The sequence below is a fragment of the Eptatretus burgeri genome, chromosome 1 (assembly GCF_056783735.1).
Source record: "Eptatretus burgeri isolate ZD-2024b chromosome 1, Ebu_testis_v1, whole genome shotgun sequence".
Lineage (NCBI taxonomy): Eukaryota > Metazoa > Chordata > Myxini > Myxiniformes > Myxinidae > Eptatretus > Eptatretus burgeri.
In genome coordinates this window covers 146,040,264-146,066,776 of record NC_140961.1, presented here as the reverse complement: position 1 = coordinate 146,066,776, position 26,513 = coordinate 146,040,264, and the positions used below count along the sequence as shown (strand labels likewise).

Below are 26,513 nucleotides of genomic sequence, written 5' to 3'. Positions count from 1 at the left end.
GGATGCCACCAAAACCGATCGATCTGATATCTGAACTATACTCTGGTACTAAAAGTGCTGTGAGATATGGTGATCGCATCTATGACTTATTTCCAGTTGTTATTGGAGTTCATCATGGGTTTGTACTGGCCCCCACACTTTTCAGCACTTGTATAGACTGGATTCTCGGCAGGATGTCGGAGAGATCAAGCTGCGGTGCATCGTTTGGGAATGTCAAGATCTCTAACCTAACCCCCCCCCCCCAAAAAAAAAAAATTGTTAGAGAAAAAAAAATTTTTTTTTTGCATTTCTACATGTTTTGAGTGATTTCCAACCCCCCCCCCAATTTTTTTTTTCACCCTCCACCCACCAATTTTTTTTTTGCATTTCTACATGTTTTAAGTGATTTCCAAACCCCCCCCAAAAAAAAAAATTGTTACCCCCAAAAAAAATTCCTTGAGAATTTTTTTTTTTGCATTTCTACATGTTTTAAGTGATTTCCAACCACCCCCCCAAAAGAAAATTGTTACTCCCCCAAAAAAAAGAAATTTTTTTTGCATTTTTACATATTTTAAGTGATTTCCAACCCCCCAAAAAAAATTGTTAGGCCCCCAACCACAAAAAAATTGTTTGAGAAAAAGCATTTTTTTGGGCATTTCTACATATTTTAAGTGATTTCGAACCCCCCCAAAAAAATTACCCCCCCCAAAAAAAAAATATTTTTTTTTGCATTTCTACATGTTTTAAGTGATTTCCAACCCCTCCCGCCCCCCCAAAAAATGTTGGAGAAAAGAACTATAACTGTCAGCACTGTTGACATCATATTTAATGAATAAGATCTAAGGTTCACTTTAGTGACCCAGCAGTATTGGCGGCGGAGGTTTTACACTCTCCCGAGTGCTACCCCTCTAGTTTTTATGTGTAATAGTTGATTTTGGAGTATGTTTTTCAATATCTATAATGATATCTTTTGGTTCATCACCTTGTTCTTTCATTAGGCGAGTAATCTCAGAAGACGTTTGGTAAATCGTGTGTGCTCCATGTGAAACTGTTACAGTTTTGTATCCACTTCCCGGATGATAACTAAACTTATAATTTTTCTCTGTGATATTCAACAGGGTATTATACATTTCCCTCGACGATAAAGATGCTTTATATTCTTCTGTTTCATCATGTTGTAGTGGGTATGGGAATGAAGCCGTGTGACCACTCATCATGAAATTAAAACTTCGGATTTTGCTTCTCGTCTTATTAAATATGGGATAAAATATCTTGGCATTGACATTTATTTATTATTTTCATCGTCACTAACTGGTTTATAATGGCTGATCCATCCATTGGGACCATACTCTGTGCAGAGCAATGGTGCTGCCTAAGCAGTCTCCTTGTATTTTGGGCACAATCCTGGATAAGTATCTACTCCAACACAGGATACCAGCAAGCTGGCACTCATTTTGCCAACCTCGGAAGGATGACAGGCAGACTCAATCCCACCTGGTATTATTCCACCAGCCAAGTGGGATTTGAACTCAGAACTTCTGATGTTGCTTAAACCTTCTCGCCCTTTCATTTGCTTCCATTTTCTGTTCAAATTTTATTGAAAAATATCCTTTAGTATCTCACCTTGTTTGACTACAAGATGTTTATATTTTCCAGTTGTGTGTTTCATATAATCTTCAAATTCCCTTCTTTACATAATGTTGAACAATTGTCTCTCCAAAAATTGTTTATATCTATTGAATTTAACTTTAATAAAATAAAAGGTCAGGGTCAGGTATGGGAGCATGTGCCAGAACAGCACGTCGCTGCGTCCACTTTCCGCCGGTACTCCAGGGGCCTCCGTCTGGCCATCCCCCAGGCAGATGCCAGGCCCATCCCCATCTCCTTGAGATGATGGTCAACCTGTTGCAACCATGAGGAACGTAGTCGACCCACTGGCCTCCTCCACTCATGAGACTCCCTCGCTGAGAGAATCTGGTGAGCAGGATCAGCGTCAGGAAAACGAGCCACATGTCCATACAGCCGCAACTGACGCTCACGGACTAGGCAGGTAACAAATCTCATCCGAGTCTCTCTCAGCAACCGCTCGTTGGACATAAAATCCGACCAGCGATAGCCAAGGATTCTCCGAAGAGACCTGGTACCAAAGGAATTAAGTCTCCGTCTCAGATCCTTGGTCAGAGTCCAAGTCTCGCACCCATAGAGCAAGACTGGAAGTACCAAGGACCTGAAGACTCGGACTTTCGTCCTCCCGCACAGGTACCGGCAGCGCCACACCCCATGATCCAGTGAATCCATGACTCCCCAGGCCCGACCCAGACGTCTATTGACCTCTGACTCGCAGCCAGCAGAGACATGAATATCTCTGCCAAGGAAAGTGAATCTCTCCACGACCTCAACATCCTCACCACAAACAGACACAGACAGGACAGCAGCATCCAAGATGTCACCGAAAGCCTGGATCTTAGTTTTGACCCAAGAAACCCGTAATCCCAACGGCTCCGACTCCTCATTCAGCACCTCGAGGGCCCCCAAGAGGATGTCTAAAGTCTCCGCAAAGATGACTGCATCATCTGCAAAGTCAAGGTCCAAGATCTTGACATTCCCAAATGACGCACCGCAACTTGATCTCTCCGACATCCTCCCTAGAATCCAGTCCATACAAGTGCTGAAAACTGTGGGGGCAAGTACACATCCCTGACGAACTCCAGTAACAACTGGAAGTAAGTCAGAGATGGTACCACCACACTTCACAGCACTCTCAGTACCAGAGTAGAGTTCAGACATCAGATCGATCAGTTTTGGTGGCACCCCACGAAGACCAAGAATCCTCCAGAGGACATCCCGATTCACTGAATCGAACGCTTTACAGAGATCAACATAGGCTGCAAGCAGCCCCTGCCGAAACTCTCGTCTGCGTTCGGTGAGGACACGAAGTGCAAGGATACGGTCAATCGTTGACCTCTTTGGTGTAAAGCCTGACTGCTCTGGACGCTGGTGCTCAAGCAGATGGTGGCGAACCCTATCGAGAATTATCCGAGCAAAGACCTTGCCCGGCACTGAGAGCAGCGTCACCCCTCGGTAGTTGTTGCAGTCTTGGCAATCACCATTCCCTTTCCAGAGAGGGACAACAAGGCCCCTCTTCCACTCAGTTGGGATGATGCCTGTGTTCCAGGCAGAGCACAAAACTGCATGCAACGACACGAGTGCAGCATTTCCACCAGCCTTGAGAAGTTCGGCATGGATGCCACAGATCCCTGGAGCTTTGCCCCATTTCAACTGGTTCACCGCAGCCCGTGTTTCCACAAGCGTAGGTGGACCACAGTTGATTCGAGGGTTAGCAACAGGGATTGTAACACCGTTGACGTCCAACTCGACAGTTGGGGGCTCAGCCTGGTACAACCGCTCAAAGTAACCGGCCCAGCGGGCCTTCACTTCAGACTCCTCTGTCAAGAGCCTACCACTCTCTGCTCAAACTGTAGTGCTCCGAGGGATGGGCTTGGATGAACGTAATGCGCGAATTCCCCTGTAAGCGGGACGAGAATCACCTGTCCACAGGTGATGCTCTACCCCCTCACAGATTCCTCGCACATAGGCCTCCTTGTCCACCCTCAGTGCACGTACAGTTTTACGCCTCAGCTCCCTGAACAGCTCAGCTCTGCCATTCAGCCTGGCCCTGCGACTCTGGTCAATGGTATCCAGTGTCCCTTGAGAGACAAAATTCTTCTTTGCCCTGCGGTGAGCTCCAAGGCATCCACCGGCAACATCAAGGAAGGTGGTCTTGAAGGCGCTCCACAACTCTTCAGGACCCCCCAAAGTACCCAGACCCCCCAAGTGTCCACTCAGCCTGTTCGCAAACTCCTCAGCTACTCTCTCATCCCTGAGCTTGGCAACATCCAGCCTCTGCTGGGATGGTACCATTCTCCAGGATTTAAGGTGCAGCTTTAGAGTTGCTACAACAAGCCTGTGGTCAGTATTGAGGAACTGAGAACTCCGGTAGACCCTGCAGTTCTGGATCATCCTCCAATGACCGTCAATGAGGACATGGTCAATCTCGTTTGCCACACTGCCAGCGTTGGAATACCAAGTCCAGCGATGAGCTTGTGGGCGCTGAAACCATGAACCAGCCACCCTAAGTCCACGACTTCTTGCAAAGTCAAGGAACTTCGTGCCATTCTGGTTCATAGTTCCTGACCCATGGGGACCAACACACACCTCATAACTGTCCCTATCAGTTCCAGTCGATGCATTGAAATCCCCCAAGACTAGAAGTGTATCTCATCTGGGGCACTGATCAACCACAGACTCGAGTGTGGCGTAGAATGCATCCTTCACGGTGAGATCACTCGCCTCAGTCGGAGCATAAACAGAGACCAGGGAAATGACACCGAAGGAGTGACGAATCCTTAATCTCATAATACGCTCGTTGACCGGTGTTACCTCAATTATCATTGGGGTCAGCTTATTGGACACAGCTACAGCAACTCCTTGGGTATGGTACCCATCAGAGCGACCAGACCAATAGTAGGTGTAACCACCCACCATTATCTCGCTGCAATCCAGTCTCCGAACCTCAGAGAGAGCTGCAATCCCGATGTCCAAACGCTTGAGCTCAGATGATAACAGAGACAGGTGATCATCCTCTCTTAGGGACAGGACATTCCAGGCACCCACCCGAAGGGACCGCCTCAGGTTAACCCAAGGAGACCGCCGTCTGGTGGACGACACCTCAACACCACTCCGACACACTCTCCCGCAATCTGACCCAGGGATGTTACCCCGTGGTTTCCCTCCTATCAAAGATTGGGGGTACCGAAGGCTTTGCCCCAATCCCGTCATCCCATGAGCTGCCCTGCGAAGGGAAGCTGCACAGGAGGTACTCCCACGGAGTGGGTTTTCAGATTTTTTTGCGTTTTTGCGTTTTGCGGAATGAAGGGTTTTACGGTGGCCGGAGTGCAAATCCTCCCACCAACCTCCTAATAAGAAGTGACCCAACTGCAGGAGGACGTCCGCAGACACAGTGGGGCACTAGATATGGATGGCCGTTGGCTCACAAGGAGCTCCTCCGCCCTATGACAGGTTTTGTTTTTAATCCTGCTGGGTGTCCATATCCAAACACCCTCCTCACCAGAAAACCTGGTGGGGGAGACGGTTTAGTCGCCGACAACCCGACCATGGAACAGGTTAGTACAGGTTTACATGGTACCTGTAGCAGGTCACAGATCGAACCTGACCTGACAAAAAATACAAAAAATACAGTTAAAATAAAAGAGTTGGCATTATTTCTTATCGAGTAACAAGGGAGTTGAAAGTCTGATTGGCAAAGATAAATGTAATTACATGAAGAATGTCTCCCTCTGCTCTCATAGCTATCCATAACCATTTGGTTTATCTCATTTACACAATCACTTTTTCTTTCGATTGCAGCCTTATGGTTGCTGGTTGTATCATTGATTAGGGATGCTGCTATGCTGCTGATGCAGTGTCCCTATTTCCAGTACACTGGTACTCATTTTGCCAACCTCAGAAGGATGACAGGCTGAGTCAACCCCACCTGGTATTAATTCAGTGGAAAACGGGGCTCGATCACAGGACCCGAAATCCCAAGTCAGCCACCCCAACCACTAAGCCAACACGAGGCTGTTACACAATTATCAAATGTAATGATGTTCTTTTTTGATTTATGCAAATCTTGGGGTGAAGGTATATCATCCGAATTATCGCAAAGATTTCAAGCAACTGAAGGAGTGGTTTTCTTTTTACATTTTTGAGTATAACAATATAGTTGTATTATATATTCAATGCTATGATCATTTAGTTTGTTTGGAAGTTTAAATATACCGATAATGTCTTCTTTTTGAATACCCACATTAAAACTTTGTGAGAGCAATGCAAAATTTTAAATATAAAACTTTATGGTACAAGGGAGTATTATCCATAGCTATGGATGTAAAGGGAAGGAATCTCTCTTCAAAATGGGTTTAACGAGGTAAGAGAAAGTGGGTAAAGGGTGGGAGGTGAGGGGTGGGGTTAAAAAAAAAAAATTTGATGCAGTTGAGACTCGTGGAACAACTTGGTCCCAGAAATAATTGTATATGGAGAAACTTGTGCAGGATGAGTTGAAGAGGTGGGGGAGGAGAATGAGAAGTTGGTGCTGGAGGTCTGTTTGTAAGAAAAAATTCACTCCTTTTTTGACAGGGTCAAATAGTTTTTCCCTGAGTTAACATTGAAGACAATGGGGGAAATGGGATAGTCCCAGAACCAACAAAATTCCCCTACTGATGTGTCATTGAGAATTAACTCAGAAACTTTAGCATTGCATTTGTGCTACAGTTGAAAAAAATACAACTAAACAGGTGAAAATCAAACTTTTGAATCTCACCATCAGTCATGATGTTTCTTGTGCAGACCATATTTCCAACATGGCCTCCAAAGCCAGCCATCTACTGGGCATCCTTCATAGTGCAATATCTTTCCTTGGCCAACCTGAACTTTTGACAACCTACAAGGCCTTTATTTGCAGCTTGATGGAGTACGGCTCCCCTTTGGGGTGGCAACGTGCCTCACACCTTGCCCTTTTCAGACTGTGTAAAGTAAGGCCCTCAAAATTATTGAAATCTACCACGATGAAGCTGAATGTCGAGGCCTGCTACTCTCACATCAAAGAAGGGTTAGTAGCCTCTTTGTATTCTGACATCTTTTTGGTTTTGTACCCTCTGGCCTCTCTTGGATCTGTCCTTCCAAAGTCTCTGCGGGGCACACAAACAGTCTGCCAGTAATCCTCTTTTTGGTAAACTTCCAAAATCCAGGCTCACTGCTCATCACAACTCATTTGTTTTTTCTTTCTATCAACTGTAACCAACTTGCCCCATCTGTTCAGTCCCATTCTTCCCTCCAGAGTTTCATGAAAAATGCACTCCTCGACCACATAAAAGCCAAATCGCCCCATTCCCACAAACTCCCTTTATCCAGGTCATTGTGATTTCACTCCCTCCCTCTCCCTCAACTCTTTTTGTTTGTTTTTTCCTTTTCTGTTTCATCTCCACTTTCATCTTGCTGTGTTTCATTCAGCTTGTATGTGGATTGTTCGCCCCATCTGTCCTTATCCTGCTCCCCTTGATCTCACTCACTTTTATTCTGCCGTTATTGTTTCACCTTTTCAATTTTGTTCCCTTCCATTTTACTCAAGCTCTTCCAAGAGCCTCGATCATGTATACAAAAAAACTAAGTGTAGATGTCTCTGCACATTTGGTGAATTTTCATATCATATTTAAAGTACAGGTATTTTAATAGCATTTTGTTCAAGAACTCTATAAAATTGATCATTATCTATGGCAAGTCCATCAAGTGCTCAGAGCATACATATTAAATCCGCAAATGTTCCTGTTTAATGTTATTTCAGTGTTCTTAAATCTGGCACAAACTCTCATCTTTGTCCATTATAATAAGATTAATGCAATGCAAATGTCCTATAACTGGAAAGCAAAGACAAAGCATGGATATAACTTGTAGGGTTGCCTGTAGTACAATCAGGAGGAGACTCCCTGCACCAGTAGTGCTATAATTGAGTGAATCAACAAAAGTGTAGTTGCAGCAGTAAAAACAGATATCCTTCCTCATGACTAGGCCATGGAGGCGGAGAACAGATTTGTGGCTGGATCACACACTTGTAAATTGGACCACAGAACGAAATGCAAAATATGCCAACAGAAGGGAATATCATAAAATCTTAAAATAAAGCACAGAACAAGGTTTTGGAAGGAGCTGACAACATTGGGTTCAGAAGTCGATACAAAATCAACAATGCAGCAGAACAGAATTGGCAGACAAGGAAAGGAGAATCGGGCAATGAAGGAGCAAACAGAAAACAGAATAAGTAAGGATGTAAACTGTACAATCTATGTACATACGTAGCAAGGTAAAAAGAGGGGATAATGAGAAAAAATGATGTGTCCGCAGACAGGAAAACTTAATAAACAATATAAATGTGGAAAATAGTGGGTGAGCTGGAGAAGAAAGTCAAGGAGAGAAAAGGAGATTTGGAAGAGGGATACGGGAGGTAAAGTGAAGGACATGGCTCAGCATTTTCAAATCTTTGAAGAGGAAATAGACCTCTTGGTGTGGTTTGATTATAGTGAAAAGAAAATGACTTGGGGGTTAATGAGTTGTTAATTATGTGAGAGTTATATCATTATGAGCGTTCGCCTAAGTGTAAAACCCGATGCGCATCGAGCAAAATTGTGTGTATCGTTACATTCCCTGTGACTCTTTATCCTCTGTCTGTCTCTTTCTTCCAATTGTGTTTTATCTTTAAATCATCTCCATTGTACTTTTATACCATTGATCAGACTCAGTAATGGCTATTCCATGTGTGTGACTGCACAGGCTGAACTCGAGTTTTGCAATATGTATGGTGGGTTTGCCTTGCACAGACAGGACATCGGAAGTCCATTGCAAGACCCGCTGAGTGGTGTAGGTAGTGTTGGGGAGGGATGGTGGTGCTGGCGACATCAGGCCATGTGTGTTTTTTTTCCCTCAATCGAGTCAGTAGGAGATCGAGAGAGACAGTGACGGACTGACGTCGTAAAAGATAGTCAGTGACACAACTCTTTTCTCTCCTCACCGTGCTGTGACACACAAGCAGACCATCAAAGATGATCTCTCCTCCCTGATCCACTACCCAGGACCCACAGAGCCTGGAGCACTTAGCCATCAGCACATCAACAGACTACCATGGGTGAGACTCGACTAGATGATGAGAGGTGCCCGCATGCATGCCTGCATCGTGCTCTTGGTGTTTCAGGGAAGACCCACACAAATGCTTATATTTTTGTCCATTCCAACATGCGTCCTCTTTTCCCAACCGAGTCCTCTGTGATGAGATTAGTGTAAAGATAAATGAGATACTGTTACAGCCATTTAATCATGCCATTCAGTTGTCATTCTTTATTTTAATATTTCATCTCCCTTGTTCCCATTCCATTGTTTATTAGCCTCTGTTAAACTTCGTCCGAAATAGCGGCTTATGGAATCGGTATTAATTTTCATGTCCATGCGTACATCCGCAACCACATCTTGGACATGGCTGGACCGATTTTATTCGTACTTGGCACAAAGCACAACACATCATATGCACGTCATTTTATTTGAGATCAGATCCAAGATGGCTGACTGGTGGACATTTTAGTTTTTAAAAACCTGGTGTTGAACACGTCCTCAACCATTTCTCGGACATGCATTTACCGATCTTGTTCAAACTTGACAAACTGATAAGGAATGATAGCTTACATATGCACTTCATTTATTTTCGAGATCAGATCCAAGATGGCCGATCGTTGCGCATTTTCTTACTTAAATGTGTCCCCAAACATTTCTCAAACATGTTTGGTACGATTTTGTTCAAACTTGGGACAATCAGAGTACATGATGGCTTACACGTGCCCCTCACTTTATTTTGTGATTTGATCAAAGATGGCCGACTTTTTCGACTGGCGGACATTTTAGTTGTACATAAATATGGGCTCGCCCTTTAACTCCATGCAGCAAATTTGCTAAAACAACGTGGTCTATGACATTTTATCTTTTTTTTTTACTTGTTTAAACCTATTTGCTTTAAATGATTTGCTGTGTGTTTTGAGCCATTGTTCTGTCTGACAGCACATGTAAATTCCCTCCTTCAACGTAACTGCGTGTGCTCTGAAACGGGTGTGCGATGAAATTCGTAAAACGATCCATAGTGGTGGATTATCGCGCATGCACATTCACCGCTCGACATCTTGGGAGAGAATTCTCCATGGTCTCGTGTCGTCCGTTTAGGGAGACTGAGCCTGTTACAATATATTACATCACCTATTTTTTTCTATACAAGATGGAAGAAGGAAATGACAGAGGGCAAAAATGCAACAAACCTCACACTCAGACTGAATAAGCAGGGGTGAGTGAGGGGAGATTTGAATAAACAGGAAAGAGAAGAGAGAGGAAGGCAAGGAAAACAGTAACTTGCAAGTAAGAAGGTTGGGGTTAATGGAGTAGAAAAAAATGTTGAAAATTGAGATTGTGGTTAAGAATGGGTTGGGGGATATGAAATGGTGGTGTTCCACGTGCTTGAAGCACCAGAGGGAAAAAGTTATATTGAACAATCTCCGGAAGACAGTTCCTCAAACAAGAAAAGAGGAATATTTATGGTGAGCTTGGATTTTATGAGTTTAACTAGGAAGGGTTAAATGAAATGATGTAACAATCGACTCTGATGTCACAACACGTCAAAGTTTTCATCAATAAATCATCTTGCTTCCTTTCATAGCGTTCCAAGAGCTCTGCTGCAATATCCACATGAGTTTCCCTTTGATCAAGTCTCTCACATCCTTTGAACTAACCTAACCTAACCAAATTTAACTAACCATCCTTGAACTAACCTAATTTAATTTCACTGTATAATTGATTAGTTTCCTCAATTCCAACAAAGACAACCAATTGCTCAGCAATTCCAAATGTTGTAATCCTCTGATGCTCCCAAATAAGCTGTTAAATATGTTTCATTTCCTTGAATGATGGAAGATGGTTTTACGTGAGGATGTTCAAGTAGGTATACCATTCTATGCCTGAGTACATTTAAATCTGCTGCACCATTTAATCACAACTATGTTAAAACAGGCATCACCAAATTTTTAAAAATACGGTGAATTTCAGGCCATTGGATATTCCTCTTCAAGAGGAACTTGATACACTAGTGTTGCTAACCACTTGCAACTAAGTTGGCGACCATCTTGGTCTTACCCAGAATCTTTTTATTTACTTCCTGAGCAGAATAGCTTATTTCCTTTCGACATAAATTTCCCAACCCAAATAAATGCACTGCTCATTAAAAGATGTGGCCATGCACAGTGTTGTGCACAAAAGCGAGAATCCGATAACAGATATTTATCGAAGTTAACTTTTTTTATCAGAAGTTAACCTCCATTTATCGTTATCGGACCAGTTAACTTCCGATAACTCAATTTATTTAGTCCGATAATGTCCGTTGATTTTTTCTCCGATAACATTTTTATCGTTTGTTTTTTTCTTCAGGTTCTTCAGTATCATCGTCAACATGACAGCATTCAGTTATTGCTTACCGGTTTCCAAGCATTCTTTGCAACTTACAAGACTACAGTCTACAACCATGGAACACCAAGAAGAAGTTCTCGACATTGAGATAGCCTCTGTCTCAGAAACTTCTGAGTCCCAATCTGACTCTCTGTCTGTGGCGGAAACTTCTCAGCCATCTGGCAGCCAGGCCGCTGCCAGGCAGGACCAGGAGCCTTTCCAAAACCCCTGCCCCCACCTGGAGCGCTACTTCAAGCTCAGCCGTCAGGATAAGGACAACGAAAAGGTACTCTATTTCAAGACTATCAGCTGGGCCTAACTTTGAGAAGTTGGTCTTCCTCAAGGGCAACCAGCACATAGTGTCATAGACTCTAAAAAGATGCATAATGCTTAATTTATTCTTGGGTTTCGCATGAATTAGCCCTTTCTATGGGTTTTGAAGCTTTTTCCTTGTTTTTTTTTTAATCTTTGTTAGAAAGTAGTTATCGTTATCGGATTATCGTTAACTTCCGATAACTTTTATTATAATTGCCGGATTATCGTTATCGGATTTAAAAATTGGGGTCATCGGATTATGGTTATCGAAGTTAACTTTTTGGTTATCGGTTCCCAACACTGACCATGCATACACCTTGATATGAAGAACACATGAGAATTGACACGCCGCATTCCCAATAGTATTATTAGCATGAAACCTCAAAACTCTTCCTTACATTCGCCAGCAAGGAAACGTTCCACATAAGTCTTCCAGGTTCCAGGATGTGGCTCAGTTTCATCCATCAACTCAAAGTAGTAATATGAAACCACGATGTCTTTGGAATTTCTTGCCACATAAATCACCTTTATAGGCACAGCATACAGTCACAAATGTTGTAGCATCACATAAAATAAATTGATGAATGAATTATCAACTGAATAAATAAATGAAAGAATACTTGCATAAATAAATTATCCCCACAAAGAGAACCAGTCAAGGTCGAATTAAAGTTTATATCACAATCTAATATACAGGGTGTCCCAAAATTCTCCATACACAGGGAAAATTAATACCTTCAGCAAAATGTCTCCCGAAATTCTTCATACATAGCTTATTACAGCATGTTTACTGTATACATTTGCACCGAGTTTGAAATGTCCCTGGTGTCCCCCCCCCCTCCCCCATGTGCCTCAAGTGAGCCAAGGACGGCCGTCCGGTAGATGGCAGTGCGTAACCTAGACGGAAATGGCGACAAATGATGGAAATACCCGAGTATTTCAATGGAAATTTGTGAAACTAATGTGCTGTACATGTGAAAACCATTGAATTTATTGCTTGATGGGAAAAAAAAAACCAAGAAACGCTCCCCTCTCATGTACGAATGAACGAAAGACTTCATTTCCACCCACAATGGCATTTCGCGCCGAACGCTGAAAGCTAAGCTCTTCTTATTGTACATCATTCTTTTGCGGCCTCCTGCCATGCTGTATCGAACAATTTCATTCCTTCTGTTATATATAAAGGTGCTTATCACAATAATAACAAGATTTTTATATTTCAAATATTAAGTATGCTTTTTAATTGTTTTTCAACTGAAAAAGCATAAATTGCATATTTTAACATTAGTGTACTCATTTGCTTCACCACATGCGCTGTATTGAAGGATTTCACTTGTCTCTTCTTTTTTTTCAGGTTCCCTTCAAGAATGCCTTTGTCAAAAGGGAATGTATTGAAATCATTTTCATGGTTGGTTCGGGAAGCTGTCACAAGGTAGCAATCGACTTTAACAGGAAACATGGCAAGCACATCACACACGACACTGTTGCCAAAGTTATTGAGAAGTTCAGGAAGACTGCTGGTGTTGTGGACCAACCGAGAAATGGACGTCCACAAACATCCACTGACGAAGGCACAACCGACGTGGTGCTGGCAGCGTTTGCAAGGAGTACCAAAAAAAGCATACGACGATTGTCTGTAGAAAGTGGTGTCAGCAGATTTGGAGTTAATCCCATACAGCACTATTTTAACCCTTCCCCTATCATCTGAGGCTATCATCATCATATCATTAAAAATGTCGCTTACATCACTCCTCCTTGTGACGCCTCATATATATATATATATATATATATATATATATATATATATATATATATATATATATATATATATATATATATATATATATGCAAAATACATTAGAAAAATATGTATAAATATATATATATATATATATATATATATATATATATATATATAAAAAAATATATATATATATATATATATATATATATATATATATATATATATATATATATATTCAGGGTCTTTTGGGTCACAGAGGTCTTTTGGGTCATTGGGTATATTGGGGGTATGGGGGGGTATTGGAGGTCTTTTGGCTCTTGGGGGTATTCGTGGGTGTTTGGGGTCTTCCGGGTCTTGAGGTATTTGGGGGTCTTCCTGGTCTCAGGGGTCTTGGGGATATTCTGGGTCTTGGGATATTTGGGGTCTATGTGGGTCTTGGGGTTATTGGGGGTATTCAGGGTCTTTGGGGTCTTTTTGGGTCTTCGATGACTTTTGGGTCTGCAGAGCCTTTTGAGTCTTGTGGGTCTTCAGAGTCTTTTGGGTCCTCGAGGTCTTGGGGAATTAATGTTCAATCAGGACGTGATTAATTGGCACGTCGTCTTCACGGACTGATGGACGGCTTCACTGCCTCCCTCACGGCTTCACCGACTGTGCTTTTACTTTTTATAAATATAGACTTGGGGTCGCTATGCTTGCCTCTCCACACGTCTTTGCAGAGATTGATGTCACAGGTTTGATGTGTTGGCAGGATTTACACAAAAAACAATACAAACATTTATTTTCTACAAATTTATTTGTAATATTGGTGATATTACATTTATTTGAAATTTCATTTGTGATATAAGAAGGTCCATGTGGTCTAAGTGGTCAAGGGTCTAAGCTGGCTTCCCGGATGGCTTCACCACCTCACGACCCGTGTCTTTCATATATATATATATATATATATATATATATATATATATATATATATATATATATATATATATATATATATATATATATATATATATATATATATATATATATAGTTACAGGCCAAGGGGTCGGCCACCAACCGACCGCTCTGAACGGAGCTGCAAGTCGAGTCGGCCCGACCTATCGCCCGGAATATAGATCGCCGCCCGGATAACTCTGAGCGACGGGTCCTTGTACAAGAACCGAAATACGCCAATCGGCAGATCACGTGGGGTAGGGTCGATTGCCAATCTTCAATGTACCTAAATACCCACGTGATCCAACTACCGGGGTATTCCACCCTCGACAGATCTCGGACGGAACAAACCGCCAAGGCTAGCTTGTCCGTGCGCGATTCCGAGCGGCGTAATCGCCAAGAACCGTCGGTCCAAATGTCCCCCTTTTACGGCAAACCAACGGCTTCCTAACTCCCAACACACGAAATGTTCAGTCAATGAGGGAATGGACGAAACGAGCAGGTTTACATTCACACAAGGACATTTATTATAATGAAAATCGTATGCAATTAAATAAGGCAAAACACGTATGCAATTATACAAACAACAAAAGCACGACAAAAGAACTACAACCATCTATAAGCAATTATTAATGTACAGTCACTTACACAGTTTTACTTACTGGACTCGGCGCCACAACATTCATTCGAAAGAAAAGCAGGAAAAAGACCCCATCAAAGGCAATGGGGTCAGACTAGACCTCTTGGGTCTTTATGGCGTGGGACTTGGCAGACCAAACGAGTCCCACGAGACCGTTGCAGTTTACCTGCACCCTCGTGGTGTCTAGCTTGGGCGACCCGCGACGTCCCGTCCCCACAGCAGCTAGCGTAGCCGCGGTCGAGCTCGGGCCTTCCGTGTGGCAGGCGAGCTCTCTCCGGCTCTCTCCACACGAACGCGCTTGGGCGACCCGCAATGCTCCTTCCCCACGGCAGCTTGCGTAGCCGTGGTCGAGCTCGGGCCTTCCGTGTGGCAGGCGATCTCTCTCTGGCTCTCTCCACACGAATGCGCGGTTTGCGCGACACAGCAGGCAAGGCTGCGCCTTCAGCTCGCGTCTCCTTCGCGACGCCCGGACTTCCACGCAGCTCCTTGGCTTTTGGCTTCCTTCCGACTCCCCCAACTGTTGAAGCAAAAAGCTTACTCCTCCCACGGGACTCAGCACATGAACTCTGCCATGGAACTCCCATGAACTCAGCCCACGAACTCAGCCCTACCAGGGGACCCCCACGGGACTCTTTTCGAACTCTTTTTGAACAAAGAAAAGATGTCCTCTTTTTCCTTTGCACCCCCTCCCCCGCAGTGACTCATGCCCTCGTGATCCACCCCCCTGCCCCCCCCCCCGCTCAACCACGGGTGGGAGGGAGTTGTTGACATCACCGCAGGGTTCTTCTTGCTCTTCGCAAAGATGGGGAGGGACGTCTCCATTGTTTGCTCCCTAACTACTAAATCGATCCGCAGAGCATCTAATCGATTTCAAAACATTTAAACAATGGAAGGTGAGCTATCTAGGGAACATGCACTTATCGACATAGCTGACGAAGGAAACCTGTATGTTGTGTGCAATTGAATTCCAAATTCGTAACAATATATATATATATATATATATATATATATATATATATATATATATATATATATATATATATATATATATATATATGTATGAAGAAGAAGGGGCTTCCAACCAAAAGTAAAAAACTACATTGACTCCTCGAATTTAAGCAAAAAAGCGAGAGCAGGCACCTTTTCAGGCAATGTTTCGCCATCTTTGTAGCCGGGTTCATCAGGCACAATCGACAATCTTCGCATATTCCGATGCTGTGCTGTGTTGTGCCCGTGTGTGGATTGAACCTCTTGTTCCCACTTCAGAGCCTTCATCGCTGTCTACTGGGTACATTACAGAACCAGAACTGTTTGGTTCCATTGATCCCAGTGCTGAAGCTGTCCCGACGCAACCAGCACCTGCACTAAGCTGGACCGTCGCCACACCACAGTGTGCATGTGCACCTGCCCCACTGCAACCGATATGCGAGGGGATGGCTAAACCGGAACTGAACCTGGGACAAGCAACAACTTTGCCAAGACAGCCTGGGCATATAAGAAGACCACTCAATCTCTATTTACGAATTAATATGATTAACTTGCTGTTGTTTTTGTTGTTGTTGTTGTTGTTGTTGTTGTTGTTGATGTTCATGGGTGATAACTTCTTTAAAGGGGGAGTTGTGGCATGTGCTGACCCGTGTTATCTTGTCTGTAAAATAGACTGACCAATCTTACCGTTAGATATAATAATGGACTGGTCCATCTGCAATTGACTGCTGATTGGTCAGATTTAGTTACATGGTTAAGTTGTTCAATGGAGTGTGACACTCATGCCAAGGGGACATATCTCTTTTGTTGTAACTACACTGTTGTCAAATACAGATGAAAGTTCTTCAGAGCACGATAAAGAGTATTTATTTGTTGTGAGTTCACTCGGAGTCTGGGTCGTCGTGCGATGAAGAGCACAGTCTGTGCATCAACACTGCGTGTCCTCGGGGAGGCATCAGCCCGTGTCGGAGCAGTGAACATCCATGTTGGTCAGCTGATGCCTGATACTCGATGCGCCCCGGTATCAGTACTCTCAACACTCAGCACTTGGGGCAACTACCACACAGGGTGAACCGTAAGTCCCAGGACACAGTTTTAGCTGCTGATACAAGAATAGTTTACACCATGTATTTATGGCTTTCTTTTTTTCCAGATAATGCATCCGGGACATGAAACCAAGATGGCAGACATCAGTCCATTTACAGTGGAAGAGAGGCTGGTTACAGTGGTGTGGTGCCACGAGAGGAGAAACACAAAGATGATGAAATCACATATGGATGCACTCGATGTCTGAGGAGGTCTTGTAACTGTTTTATTCTTCTAATATTTTATTATTACTCCTGGGACATGTGGCTCACCCTGGTAAATGGTATAAACAAATCTTGTAGAAGCAGTGAAAACCGTGTCCTGGGACTTATGACTCACCGTGTAGAATCGGCATATTCGGGGATCGACATGTGCACACGGTGATCGGAGGTGGTAGTGGGAACGTTATCAGACTAACGAAACTTTACACGTTGCATGAATAAAATTTCAAAACAAAATCAAAGTTTTGTTGTGCAACGTATACTTATTACAGTTCAGAAAAAGATGAACATTCTGTACATACCTTGCAATCCTTTTCCCAAAAGCCCTTTGGAATGAGCTTGAAAGGCAAATGAGTTTTTATCAGCCGTGGAGATGCCATTTCATTGAGAATGTCGATACCTGCAGATAAAAGAGGGATTTGGCTGTCGTGAAAGTTTAATTTCATAGTTCTGTTTTCAGGAGTAAAAGACTGCATTCATGGGTGGATGCCGCGATACCCAATGTGACCTGTGGAGCCATCCCAATTTACCTATCCAAATCCACCAGCCCTGCCTCTCCGGTATAGGTTAGTGACATATATTTTGTGAACCTTCCGCACACACTCCGACACATAAATCCAATATAAATCATTCATTCCAACCCTGCAAGACCATGGCTTAAATGTTTATACACATGTGTGATCCTAAACTGGGCAGCGGGAAGGTACCATACAACATAAATGGTGGGGGCTCTTTCAGTTTTGGTAGCTGCAGTCGAAAAACAGTCGCCTGACTAATGACTTCTCCGCCCCCTTTCCCCCCCCTTTCAACTCCGGTCCCTGACAGCCAAACAGCTCTTTTGCTCTACGCCCGTCGGGAATGGTCTCCATATATTCAGGCTCTCTCGGCCTCGTACGGGCCACCAGGGATCTCTTTACCGATGGTCGCCCAACCAGACCTCACCATCCAACGTGTCTCCATTTCCAGACACCACCGTCTGCCAGGGACAAATTACCTCAGGGGGAGGGGGATGAGGGTGGGGGGGCGCAGTCACTGCTCCCCAAGAGCTTGATCCATTCCTGCGCTCCCACATATCTTCCCCACCCACAAAATCCAACATCTCATTTCCTCCCCCGCTCTCATTCAATTCTGAAACGATGCAATGCAAAAAATGATGATCGTGTTCCTATACTGCCATGTCCTACAAACTTGGTATAAATTGCATTCATTCTCCAAACACTATTCGATTATATACACATTACAGGCATCAACACAAGACAGTTTTGGTTTCCAAACCAATCCCTTTACCAACCATTGAGTCACTCTCACTCACTCTCAAACCAATTGCCTGTGTCCCAATTTCTAGCAAAACTTCACCCTTGGGAAAGTAAACATTAAGGCACCTTACCCTAAGTGCAAGTCATCGCAGGTTGGTCAGGTCTAAGTGTGTCATCCACCCCTTCTAGTTTTCTTCACACCCTTCTTATCCACCTCTGTGGATTTGTTGCTTTCAATCTCCCTGGGTTCCAAACTTTTTTATTTATTTGTTTGTTTCCTTATTTATTTATTTTTCTAAATTTCACTATCAATCCAATATCTTGTAGATCACCGGAACTAATGATTGGGCGCAATTGTCGACTTTAAGCACACCCTCAATGAGGTGTCAGACAATCAAATCAGCCACATTAACTGTGTCTACAAAGTTTATTGCAAGAGGCAGCAAGATCTATACCCGCATCCCCCCCCCCTCCAGGATCTGGTAGACCCAAGTTTCTCGCATACATTCCCAGTAACCTGCATCCTTCTCTAGGGTCCGGCAGACCGAAATTTCTCTCATTCCTTCCCAGAAACCTGCATCCCTCTCCAGAGTTTGTTAAACACATTGTGCTCTCATCCACTCTCAGTCAATGCCTACATCCTCCTCTGGGATCTGCTATGTCTGGAGTTCTTTCATCTATTCTGAGAAGCCTGCATCCTCCTCCCAGACTGTAATCCTGGAGTTCTCACATCTTCTCTCAGTCGATGCCTGGACCCCCATCCAGGTAAAACTGTGGCCATGGCTAAAATGCTAGCAGACATTGACACAGCCCAGCGGTCACAGCCAAAGCTGTATCTTCTGGGCGCACCAGGCCGAGGGCAGCACAAGGCCACAATCGCCTGCCCACCACCAGCATGAGGATAACTCTCAGGCACGCGTGGACAACAGCAACTGCACATCATCATCCACGATAGACAAAAGCCAGACAAGCAGTCATGATGGTTAACGCAAACGCCATTCCCTGACGTTGGGCTCTTGCGCTCGTCTGCCTGGCTGCCTGTGATGAGAGTTGGAATGAGTTTAAATGTGTTTTGGCCTCATGCAACTCTTTTGTTTGTTTTTCATCTTTCCATACTGCCGTTCACTTGTCCTCACTTTCTTTTCAGCTCCAGGGAGCCCTTGCTGTGCTTGTTTGGCTTGCTGCAGGCGCAGCCCAACCAATTCAGCTTGCAGGGCCAGAACGTTGCCCGGCAAATACTGCCGGCAGCTGTGATCATTATCCAACTCAGCCTCGAGCTCATGCACTCTCTGCTGAAGACTTTTTTTATCAGCAGATCTTTTTCATTGGGTCCTTCTATAATGCTGGGTTCTGGAATCAACAAAGGCTGCGGTTCTAGTTCCGGTTCAAGTTCTGACTCTTCCTCTCCTGGAATCACCACTGCTGGACTTGCATGCTCAACCAGTGCAGATGCCTTCATGTGCGGTCCTTGCTCTCCATCGCATCACAGTTGTACCTCCACGGGACGGGAGACTCGGAGACTCGGATCTGGTATGACCCTGGTGAGAGGTGCAAAATGACACTGTCCAGCCTGCATCACAAAAATAGTACAGGGAAGATACAAAGATGCAGAACGTGCTTCAAAACGGCTAAGCTCACCATCCATACAGGCAAACAGCTCCACTATCAGCCAAAAGACGGTGCCAATGCCACTCTCCAGCAATACCAAGCTGCCAATCTGTCACTGTCAAGCCAGATGGAAAAACTGGCCACCCACTGTGGTAGTCAACTTTCCTTATGTTCAACATTATGTAGATGGCCGCAAGCCAATCAGAATGGTCATGACGGTGGTTACTGACATGACCAAACTCCCCCAGCCGAGCAACTGGAAGTGGGTAATAATGTGGAATGTTGCGGTGCCCACAATGCAAAGCTTGTGGAGCAATATGCAGAACTTCCAGCTGAGAACAGAGTTGCTGTAAAAGGAGAAAGTGCCTGGTACATTCCAGACGGTGTTGGCACCTTGTTCTCGGTGGGTTCCCAAGACACAAATGTGGACATGTCTCTCTTCAAAGCCTGCACTTGACTCATTCCGGCCTAATTCAAGATATGCCTCCCACTCAACCAACTCTAAACTACTGTTGCTGCAACTCTCCTCCACTCCATGTTCTGCAAATCATTCAAACATTGGCTCTGCCATAACTGCTGAACCCTGTTCAGCAACATTCCCAATGTGAGAGTGCAGAAAGTCCAACCCAACTCCATATGAGTCAATCAGTCTAAGCATGATGTCGACAGAACCATCAACATTACCATTGAGACTAACAGAAACCTTTGGTTCTCTCTCCTCTCCCTTTAAGGATTTGTAACAAGTATTCAGCTGCTCCTGTCATGTCTCATCCATTCCTTCCCCATTCATTTGCGGCTCCCATGGGCCTTTATCAGTTAATGCCTGCTCTTGTTCCATGAGACGAATTTCCAACTCTTGCTTCAAACTGCCATCCTGGTGCTGACAATATTCCAATTCCCCCAACTACTGTTGCATTATGTCATCCACCCAAATGGGATAGCCCTCCAGGTCGAATCCTCCCATTTCATTCCTTTGTTCATCACTCTCCTCTGTCCTATTTATCCTCCACCTCCCAAGGCGTGGCCTGTTCACACAAAACCCGGGATGGCGGGGCTTTCTCCTGCTGAGCTCCCTTCTGATGTCACGCCCATCAATCGTCCCTCAGGGGCGTGACTTTGCTTGTTGCCAACCTTTGAAGGTGGGGCTTTCTGCCCGCTGGCACGTTTGCTTATTTCAGGGAAATATTTCGCACCTTTATTGCTGATCTTGAAATATATAAATATATGGAAAAATCCCAGAGGGGAATCACATACTGGAGAACTTATTAGTAGGGTGAATATACTGATTCTGGCTCACTTTTCCCCATGCAAGTGAATGGGGGATTTTCAGCGATTTATATTTTTCCCCTAAAAATAAACCCCCTTTTTATCCCAAGGTATATTTATTTGTCTCCCCTTTTAACCTAGGGGCACTCTTTTCAAATAACCAATGCATATTGTTTAGCTCACTCATTGAACCTATAAAGATTTGTTCATTCTCAAATTCCTTCAATAGTTTAATTTTCTTTGCACAATAATCCCCATCTAAAATATTTAAAAACAAAACATTTGAATCTTCAATTTTTTTAAGATACCCCTTTTGTGCCATTACGAAATGATAAAATTATCTTCATGCTCTTGTTTGACCACCTCCTGAGCCGAAGATTATTTTTTGCATACGCCACGCCCACTTTTCATAAGCCCCGCCCACGTTTCACGAGATATTTTTATAATCCACGCCCACTTTTCCGAAGCCCCGCCTACTCTTACATCATTGCCAGTTCATCTCTCACTCACAAAGAAATCACGAGAAAATTATTTTCAAAGAATCCTCCATAATGAAAAAAAGTTTCTTCATTCTCACAAGGCTTGCCTGGGCTTGCCTGGGGTTACCCAGGGAAACCACGCCCAACAGTCTTTCTCTATAAAAGCCTCAAGCCCAGGCTCCATTTTAAACATTTTTTTGCTGGCAATGGAGTGCTGTGTGCTTGCTTGGAGCTCTACTACTTGTATGGAACTAAACCTTCAAGTTGATGAACTGGATTCAAACCTCTTATCTGTTGAGGTAAGATTTTATTTTCCTATTTTCAAAGTTTGATTGAAGCATAGACTCATTTAATAATTAAATAACTTAATGAATACATTATTATTTTCTCTCACAGGAAATTGTATCTGAAATACAAAATGAAAATATTGCTTTTGCCACAATTTGGGGTGAAATTGTTGGCTTGGTTGAAGACCTTGTGAGCGACCAAGACCCACAGAACGAGCTCGACCTTGATGATCCAACCAAAGAGTTATACCTCGGAGACCTTGTGATCGACCAAGACCCACAGAACGAGCTCGACCTTGATGAGCCAGAGTAGAAGTTTTACCTTGGAGACTCACAAATTTTGAAAAAATCAGTAAATGAGTTCTGCCTTGATAGTTTAAATAACTACCATGGAGACTCAGGAAAAGGGTTCTGCCAAGATGGTTCGAAATATGGGGCCTACCTTGGAGACTCAAAATTTTGAAAAAATTCGTAAATGACTTATCCTTGGTGGTTTTAAATATGGAACCTACCTCGGAGACCTCAGAAATTTTGAAAAAAATCAGTAAATGAGTTCTGCCTTGATGGTTTAAATAACTACCTTGGAGACTCGGGAAAAGGGTTCTGTCAAGATGGTTCCAAATATGGAGCCCACCTTGGAGACTCACAAATTTTGAAAAAATCAGGAAATGAGTTATCCCTTCGAGACTTTGTAAGTTGCTTTTATTTTGGAGACTTGAAATGTGGGTTCTGGCTTGATAACTCATAATGTGATACGTATCTTGGAAACTCAACAGGAATGTGGTTATACCTTGGAGACTTGGAAAGTTGGGTTTATTTTAGAGACTTGAAATGTTACCACTATTTGGGATCGAAACCTATCGATGTAGTTCTTTGTTGGATGGTGCTTGATGAGAGCAATATCAAAAAAGTTCTGGGAACAAAGTGCAGGAAAGTTCTTTCTCCCCCTTTCTACTTCATAAAACCTGAAAGCCTTAAAAGACAGAATTGGAAGAAGAGAAAAAAAACATTAAAAATATATATTGTTAGTTCTGGGAAGAAAGTGCAGGGTTACTCTACCTTTCTACTTCATCAAACCTGAAAGTCTTAAAAGACAGAATTGGAAGAAGAGAAAAATAAAACAGAAAAAATATATTGTTGAAATAGGCATTGAAAAAAAAAGACTGTGTTGGGATAGGGTTGAGGTTGAGATTTTGAATGTGAGGGTTGGGGTTGAGATTTTGAATGTGAGGGTTGGGGTTGAGATTTTGAATGTGAAGGTTGGGGTGGGGGGTTTAGATTTTGAATGTGAGGGTTGGGGTGAGATTTTGAATGTGAAGGTTGGGGTTGAGGTTTTGAATGAGGGTTGAGGTTGAAATTTTGAATGAGGGTTGGGGTCGAGATTTTGAATGTGAGGGTTGGGGTTGAGATTTTGAATGTGAGGGTTGGGGTTGAGATTTTGAATGCGAGGGTTGGGACACACACACACACACACACACACACACACACACACACACACACACACACACACACACACACACACACACACACACACACACACACACACACCAACAAACCAAAGTTAAGCATTGACTATTCATTTGAGGATTCTGTGTTTTGGGTTCAGAGATCTAAAAACGTCCCCCTTTACACACATTATAGACGGCAGATACCACCTGTTATACACCTCGGACTTGGCCCTCGAGTGTCCACAACGGTGTATAGTAGGAGGGAGTGAAGCGCCAACCCATTTCTCCCATTGCACACACACACATACACACACACACACACACACACACACACACACATACACACACACACACACACACACACACACATCAACAAACAAAAGTTAAGCCTTGACTATTCAGTTGAGGATTCTGTGAACGTCCCCCCTTGACACACATTATATACTGTTATACACCTCGGACTTGGCCCTCGAGTGCCCACAAAAGTGTATAGTAGGCGGGAGTGAAGCGCCAACTCTTTGCTCCCATGGGTATTATCTGCTTAGTTTTGTCATTTGTAATGACAAAACAATGTCATTACAATGGAGAATGTTAGAAACAGGCAAAACATTAGATTTTCAACATCTTGGAAAGAAGCTTCTGGATTGATAAATAAACCAAGTTTTATGAGAGAAGAGGTTTTTTCAGAGAACTTTTCTGCTATTCATATGGAAAAGGAAATTATTGTAACGGATAAACCAATTTATATTGGAACAGCAGTTCTTTATTTATCAAAGATATTGATGAATGATTTTTTGTATAATGGCTTAAAGAAAGAGTATGGTGAAAATGTTTCATTGTTGAATATGGACACTGATAGTTTTATCCTAGATATAAAAACTGATGATGTTTATAAAGATATGAAGAAAAATATTGGAGTATATGATACAAGTAATTTTAGTAAGAAGAGTGAGTTATTTTCAAAAAAGAATGAAAAGGTTATTGGTAAGTTTAAGGATGAGTTGGGTGGAAAAGTAATGAGTGAGTTTATTGGATTGAGAGCAAAGGCATATGCTTATAAGTATAGGGATGAGATTTATAAGAGGTTGAAGGGAATAAAGAAATATGTAATAAAGAAATCAATAACTTTTAGAAATTATTATAATTGTTTGATGAATAAGAAAGAAGAATATAGGAAAATGAATACAATAAGAAGTTATAAACATAACATATATAGTGAAGAAGTAAATAAAAAGGCATTAGGAGCCTTTGATGATAAGAGATTTATTTTAGATAATGGAATAGATTGTGATCCATATGGATATTGTATTATAGAGTGTATAGAATAGATTGTGTTTTAATGATGGGATGATGGGTTCGGGTTTTTTAAGGGCTACCGCCACGTTTTTTCACAATATATAAATGGTCAAACCAAGTATTAATCAAAATAAAGAGTGGAGAAAATCTCAGTCTTGGTATGTAAATGGAAAACATAATGAATGTGAAAAATATCAAAGAAGTCTTTGTGAAAAAATAACTTATACAAAGGTAAATAAAACAAATAAGCAAATCAATTTAAAAACGAGTAAGTTAGAGGATGTAAAGAAAAAAATTAATATCCTTGAATGGACTGAAAACTTTGATGGTTATCAATTGAGCAATGGAAAAACAATTTTCTATAATCTCAAAATGATATGTGGCTCAGGAGGTGGTCAAACAAGAGCATTAAGAGAAGTTTATCATTTTGTCATGGCACAAAAGGGGTATCTTCAAAGATATAAAGATTCAAATGTTTTATTTTTAAATATTTTAGATGTGGATTATTGTGCAAAGAAAATTAAACTATTGAAGGAATTTGAGAATGAACAAATCTTTATCGGTTCAATGAGTGAGCTAAACAATATGCATTGGTTATTTGAAAAAGAGTGTCCCTGGGCTTGCATGTTTCAGATATTTCTTCAGAATCAACTTTAACAAATCACATTACTACTTTACTACTTGAACAAATATTTATCTTATTGCGTTGGTTATTTGAAAAGAGTGCCCCTCAGTTAAAAGGGGAGACAAATAAATATACCTTGGGATACAAAGGGGGTTTACTTTTTCGGGAAAAAAAATATGAATCGCTGAAAATCCCTCATTCACATACATGGGGAAAATGAGACAGAATCAGTATATTCACCCTACTCTTATTCTTACTCCCAAGGCTATTTAACTCTGCACCACCCCTCATGTGGTGACACATAGCACTTAAGCTCACAGGTTCCCTATTTACTCACATCGAGATGCCTCCTACTCGTCCACAGGTCTACACAATGCTATATTCCCGATTAGATTCTTCCATCTACTCCCACAGAGATAACAATACCATTGTAATGTATTACCAGAGCATTAATTATAGACGTCATATTATCCAGGCCTACCCAACTCCATTAAAGTGTCAGTTGAATTTGTTTTTTTCACATTTAAAAGGTAATGGTTGGTTTTCCGCTGAGCTTGTTAAATCACCGGGTGAGTCTCCTCCACTCCTGCATGGCAAACATGGCCTGTTCCATGTTGTTCCGTACAAATTTCCGCACAGATAAAGTGCACAAAAAGGAGAACCACAAAGGCTTAACTTTTAAATATTTCTTTATATATGGAATTCAAGTGAAAAATTAACAAAATTCAATTCAAAAATATATCAATAGAGAGAGAACAAAAAATGTTGTTCAACACTTTTCACTGCTTGAACTATCATGGAGGAACTCCGAATATGAGGCAATGGAGGTTTTTAAATTATTTATATATGTATCTATGTGAAAGTGATGGGGAGATAATGAAAATACATCACACAAAGAAGTTAAACAAAGCAATGTTATCTAAAAATGAAATTGCACAACATTTTCATCCATCGAGGCACCACCGTAGGCACAACACAGTCCGTCAATGTGAGATGTGTATGTTATTTTCTTTTAAATCTATGTTTCTATGTCGAAGGCATTCGATAATGTGAGGGAGGAAAGTGAAAAATAATAAATATTTGCGGCCTTTTGCACGTCGAGGCATGGTTGAGCAAGCCCAAAAAACATGGCGGCTTCAGACCCCAGTTAGGTAACCCAGGATGTGTTTTAAGACCCCAGAGAGCGAGGTGGCCGAGGATGGCACTTGATAAAGGATATAATTAAATAAGGCCGTTAATTATCTTCAAAGAAGAGTGTTT

At 42.5% G+C, this 26,513-nt stretch overlaps 3 protein-coding genes across 4 annotated transcripts in view; 2 read left to right on the top strand and 1 right to left on the bottom strand.

Annotated features, from left to right (window-relative positions):
* Window positions 1–26,513, bottom strand: part of LOC147035698 (sulfotransferase 1C1-like) — a 48,232-nt gene that overhangs the window by 15,240 nt on the left and 6,479 nt on the right. Inside the window, exons 4-5 of the mRNA XM_085846921.1 lie at window positions 17,291–17,388; window positions 11,778–11,904 (exon numbers count right to left, since the gene is read on the bottom strand). Of these exons, the coding sequence (XP_085703047.1) occupies window positions 11,778–11,904; window positions 17,291–17,388 (225 nt within the window). The remainder of the gene's footprint in view (window positions 1–11,777; window positions 11,905–17,290; window positions 17,389–26,513) is intronic.
* Window positions 10,826–13,140, top strand: LOC147035699 (uncharacterized). The gene is made up of 2 exons (XM_085846989.1): window positions 10,826–11,350; window positions 12,734–13,140. The coding sequence occupies exons 1-2, from the start codon at window positions 11,069–11,071 to the stop codon at window positions 13,085–13,087; spliced, it is 636 nt and encodes a 211-aa protein (XP_085703115.1). The 5' UTR covers window positions 10,826–11,068; the 3' UTR covers window positions 13,088–13,140.
* LOC147035696 (extracellular calcium-sensing receptor-like) overlaps window positions 16,301–26,513 on the top strand; it is a 77,445-nt gene continuing 67,232 nt past the window's right edge. The window contains exons 1-4 of one of the 2 annotated variants that reach the window (XR_015049462.1): window positions 16,301–16,756; window positions 16,835–16,979; window positions 17,449–17,554; window positions 20,871–20,991. The gene's annotated coding sequence lies outside the window, so the exon portion shown is untranslated. The remainder of the gene's footprint in view (window positions 16,757–16,834; window positions 16,980–17,448; window positions 17,555–20,870; window positions 20,992–26,513) is intronic. The other variant, XM_085846949.1, reaches the window with a different exon arrangement.